General features: G+C 35.6%; 1 protein-coding gene across 1 annotated transcript; it reads right to left on the bottom strand.

Moving 5' to 3' along the window:
* Positions 1 to 2092: 2092 nt before the first annotated feature.
* Positions 2093 to 5368, bottom strand: LOC127788516 (40S ribosomal protein S2-4). The gene is made up of 2 exons (XM_052316893.1): positions 4650 to 5368; positions 2093 to 2434 (listed from the first exon to the last, which is right to left on the bottom strand). Exons 1-2 carry the CDS (start codon positions 5295 to 5297, stop codon positions 2267 to 2269), a joined length of 816 nt encoding a protein of 271 aa, XP_052172853.1. The 5' UTR covers positions 5298 to 5368; the 3' UTR covers positions 2093 to 2266.

The following is a 5368-nucleotide window of genomic DNA, read 5'->3' as shown; positions in this document are numbered from 1 at the left end:
CTGAGCCAACAGACCACAAGGATCACTGGAAGCTCGCTCAAAACGCAGCTGGGAGCTCGCCCGAATACATTGATAAGTTAGAGGCATTATCGGGAGCTCGCTTGGTCCTACTGTATGAGCCTGGGCTCCAGCAACGTGTGAGCTCGCTTTGATGGGCTTAGCTCGAGGTCTCCTGGATCTCAAGCGGTTGGGCCGGCCCACCGGATTAAGTCTAGCCCACATAGAGTGGAGTGAAAAATATTCGTAACAGTTTTTTTAATAAATTTAAATCTTAAAATGCATTAAATGGCATTAACTATCCTACAAGGCGCATATAAGTAATTAAGTCTTGTCTTGAAAGAGCCAGATAAATTTATCCGATGAGGGAGATTGGATAAATTTATCTTGAAATGGAGAGATAAGAGGTCACGTGAGGTTTTTTCAAAAATTATCAGATAAATTTAACAAACACATTGAAAAGACCAAACATCTAGAATATTTCTCATATCTGACATTTTCCCTATCTTATCTTGATTAACAAACTCCCCATAATCAAGATATGGGATAAAAAAAGCCAAGATATGGGATGCATTCCAGACTTCTATTATTTTCAACATGTTTGTTAAGCTTATCTAAAAAATTTTAGAAAAATCATTAATGACCTCTTATCTTGATCTTTCAATATATGCTTATCTCTCTCCTAATCAAGATAAGCATATCTTGGTCTTTATAGATAAGAAAAGAAAGACATTTGTGTCATCTAATGCATTTTAAAAAATTTAACAAACAGTTTGATAAAAATCTTGGAAAGATTTCCAACCTTATCTTAATCATTCCATATCTTGATTCAGAATGCATTCCAACCTTATCTTGATGCCTCTTATCTTGCTCATTTTAACAAACGTCCCCTAAATTGAAATATTAGGTGCTTGAGCCACAAAAACACACATTGTAAAAGTTCTAGTTGCATCCTAGTAAAAATTATGTACAAATTATAGCTTAACCTTCTCAAAGATATCTATAGTAAGATGTTGAAAATTCTTTACCAAAAGGTAAGATAATGGAGTAAACAATTAGGACCAAACTAATATAAATTGTTATGTGTTGCATTTTTACTTCATTTACTTTAAAATAATTTTTTTAAATTTAGGTGAGATGTATTCACCCCCTTCTCCCTTTTAAGCTAATTATCTTTCAGATTACTTTGTTGTCAAAGTCATACCCAATCAATAATTTCTTGGTTAGTATTGGAGAGTCTCTTTGATATTTAAGTTCCAAAAGGTACTTTTATAAAGTAATATTGGCGATTATTAGAGAGAGGACGACCAAGTCTAGTGTACCTTTGTACATCTGGTGCCGTTATATGACAAGATGTTTTGTTGCTCCCAGAGGAGGAAGCTTTGCCTTTTTAGGCCAAAGATGGTTGAGATTTTTGTCTCCAAATGTTTGTACCGTCTTACAATTGGGACTTAATGCCCTTCTAGCCTGACCTGATTGATAGGCATACTAATCTAAAAGAATTTAAATGCTTATGCTACCAAATTTATATTTTTGTTATCATTATTTTTATACACCCACATAAATTTTTTTTATTTCAATTACTTCTTTAAATTTTATTTTTAAATTATTTTAATTGTTATATTTTAATTTTTTTATATAATCTAAATTTTTTGTTATTTCAATTATCTAAATTAATATTTTTAAATTAAATTAACCCTTATATTTTTATATATATAAAAAATAGCAAAATACACTACATTCTATTGATGTTAAAATATAAAAATTAAATTTAATCAAAAATATAAATTAAAAAGTATAATTAAAATAATAAAAAAAATTAAATTATCTTTAAAAAAATAAAATAAAAAAATTATCTCAAAAATATAAATTCTAAACTTTAATTAAAACAACAACAACAAAATTTAAGACAAAAATATAAGTTCGGCCAATTCTCTGTCCCTTAATTTCAAGGTAAATGCCAGGTTTCTATATATTTCAAACCAACCAACATTTTCTTTTCTCATTCAAGATCCAAAGTATCTGCATCATCATCATTATTATCATCATTATACTAAACTCTCGCAACATCCATACCACTAGTAAAGATCATGCATAAGCAAAAATGACACCCACTTAATTCGACATTTGAATGAAGTAACTCAGCAACAAATCCGAAACAAAAACAAAAAGTTTTAACTTCCCTCACAAAAGAGAGGGATAACATTTCAACCAATAATATATAAGGTCTAAAGAAAAATTCACATGGAAACCCTAAACCATACCCTCATCAAGCTTCGACGACCCTTTCTCCCACATCCTCCACGTAGGTGATCTTAGTGGTTGGCTTTGCCAACAGATCTGTGTATTCTTGGTATGGGGATCGTGAGAAGCGAGTCTCCGTCCAGAAGTCCGGGGTCAGGAAGCCATATGTCTTCAACAGACAATCAAAAGTCGCCTGCAAAACAACAGCAATTACATTCTACACCCCCACATAAATTTTTGCCTACACAGAACAGCATTTGCTACTCAATAATTTCAAGCTTCAATCTTAAATTTTCATTTCATCAAATGGCATCTGCGTACATTCAGATCCAAATAAGGGGAGCAACTACAAATTCATCTGACAAACATGAGACATTCAAATTACTATAATTGTCATTAAAAAAAAAAAGGAAAGCAAAATCTAAATGAATAAGCACAAATTGAGTTCACTATCTATAGAACTATATTCCAACTTCATGCTGAAATATCTAGCTTGTATCATATCATCCTTTAGCTCTAAAATTTGATAAACTCCATAACATTCACTGCTAAGGAGCATTCAGAAAGTTTGGTCACCCAGCAAGTGTAACAATTGACACATTAATGTGAAACTCTTGCATTAAAAAGAATGAGCTAATCAACCAGATATTCAGGAAACACTGAAAGCTCAATTAAAAAGCTTATGGAGAAGAAATAAGGACATACCATACCATATTGAACCTTCCATAGCACAACAAAAATAGAACACTTGTTGAAATATTAAAGATGAAAATTGCTTCAGAGAAAATTACAAGTAGGAGCATTCCAGCAAGTCAGGTATCAGCCAGTAGCAAAACTTCTAAATATCAACAAAAGTGACCACCGCAGAGAAAATAAAGTCCATGCAATAAATAGTTTACATCTACATTATCACTGAACAACTTCAAACAAAGTTTACATTTGAAGACTTCCAATGAACAACAATGTTTCCAGACTGCATTAATTACAATTAATGCAATTTCCACCACAGTAAAAAGTAAATTCAAATCAAATTATACTTGTAAAACTACTTAATTTAGATTAGAAAACTCTTCCTAAATACCCTTAAAAACATGAAAGTCAATCACTAACAGGTTAACCAACTCATGGACACAAAACCATACTTCACACAAAATGACCAAATACATCAAACCTCAATTAAAATGTCACAAAACTATATGAACATGGAAGCAATGCAAATTATCACATCTCAGCAAGGCCTTCTTTGAAAAAATTACCAAGTAAAATCAAGAATCAAGTTTGTTGAGAACATCAAAATAAAATTCCCAGAATACCCCAAAACTGGGAAAAAAATACATATAGGGCAAACCATAAAAAAGGAACACCACCATAGTGAACAACATGGGGATTTCCACAGGAACCAGCAAACACAAACAAATCCAGACCCTACACAATGGATATTTTCAAATTTTAAGCCTATTTTTAAAGAAAAATTGCAAACTAAAACCCAACTAATTTTTTCCCAAAATGAAACTCTCGCTGTTAAATGAAAGCTCCATTAAACACAACAGAAAAATATAATGAAACGGAAATACCTGCGAAAAAGAAACCATATTTTCATGATTTTTTGACAAACAAAAACCATGAATGCAGTTTCTACATTTTGGCAGGAAATAATGTTCTATCATTTCTGCCAAAAAGCAGAAACCTAAATGGTGATCTTTTTCATTGGGCCCAACCAAAGGCAAAGACTGCAAATGTGGTGTTTACCTTTGGGAAAAAACCACAAATGTGGTTACTTATTTGGCCAAAACGTAGAAACCGTATTAATGGTTTTGTTTGGCCAAAAATCATGAATAACAGTTTCTGTTTGTGGGCAGAGACCGCAAAAAAAGAACAGTTAATGCAGTTTCTACAAAAAAAAAACATGAAAATGTGGCCGAAAACCACATTTGTGGTCTCTGCCCAACATGAAAAAAATGTTTTGCCTGCTTCTTTTTTTTTCTTTAGAGTTTTATCTTAGGAGTTAGGAATAAGTTATGTTAAGAGTTTTAATTTGTAATTTTTTTTGTAAATGAGCTTAAATTTTGAACACACTCTGCAACATGTCCCCAAAGGATCTAAATGTAAAACATTTGCTAATGACATCCAATACAACAACTTGAATCTGCAAAACAAAGTATGTCAAATCATGATTACTCACGCAAACCTGTCAAACAAAGGATGGCACTCAGGCACAATTACTTGGGAAAACACAGCTCTTTTAACACAAACTTCTAGCAGAAAATATTTCCATTCCTCTAGTACAGTACATCAACTATATACTAACATAAAATTTTCATAATAACATACAAAATAAGCAAATAGATATATGCATGTGTATAAGAGTTCAACAGTCAGACAAAAACAGTGCATGCTATAGATCAAACCTTGACAAAATTGCCGAGGGTTTTGGTCGATCCGCGAGAGGAAGTGAACACATCATCAATCCCAGCGAACTGCAGCACCTTCTTCGGCACCCTCGCCGCCACGATACCGGCGCCACGGGGAGCCGGAACCATCCTCACCGTGACGGATCCACACTTCCCGGTGACTTTACACGGCACGGTATGGGGCTTCCCAATCTTGTTCCCCCAGTACCCTCTCCTCACCGGAATCACCGAAAGCTTCGCCAGAATAATCGCGCCGCGAATAGCCGTCGCGACCTCCTTGCTGCACTTGACGCCCAGGCCGACGTGGCCGTTTCCGTCGCCGACGACGACGAAGGCCTTAAACCTGGTTCTTTGCCCGGCCCGCGTCTGCTTTTGCACCGGCGTGATCTTCATGACCTCGTCCTTCAACGAAGGGCCAACCAACGTATCCACAATCTGGTGCTCTTTGATTGGGAGAGAGTGGAGGTAGATTTGCTCGAGGCTTCGGATCTTGCCGTCCTTGACGAGGCGGCCGAGTTTGGTTACCGGAACCCATTTCTCCTCCTCGTCGCGTCGGGGGCCCCGGCGGCGGCCTCGGCCCCGGTCACCGCCTCTGCCGCCGAAGCCTCGCCTGAAACCACCGCGCTCTCCTCCTCTCTCGGCCATGGTTAGTTGCTGCTAGGGTTTGAAGACGATAAGGATTGAGAGATTCAGAGCGAACTAAACACAACGAGGCA

Source organism: Diospyros lotus, chromosome 13, assembly GCF_014633365.1.
Source record: "Diospyros lotus cultivar Yz01 chromosome 13, ASM1463336v1, whole genome shotgun sequence".
NCBI classification, from domain to species: Eukaryota; Viridiplantae; Streptophyta; class Magnoliopsida; order Ericales; family Ebenaceae; genus Diospyros; species Diospyros lotus.
The sequence above is the reverse complement of the archived record's forward strand: the minus strand, read 5'-3'. Positions and strand labels throughout refer to the sequence as shown.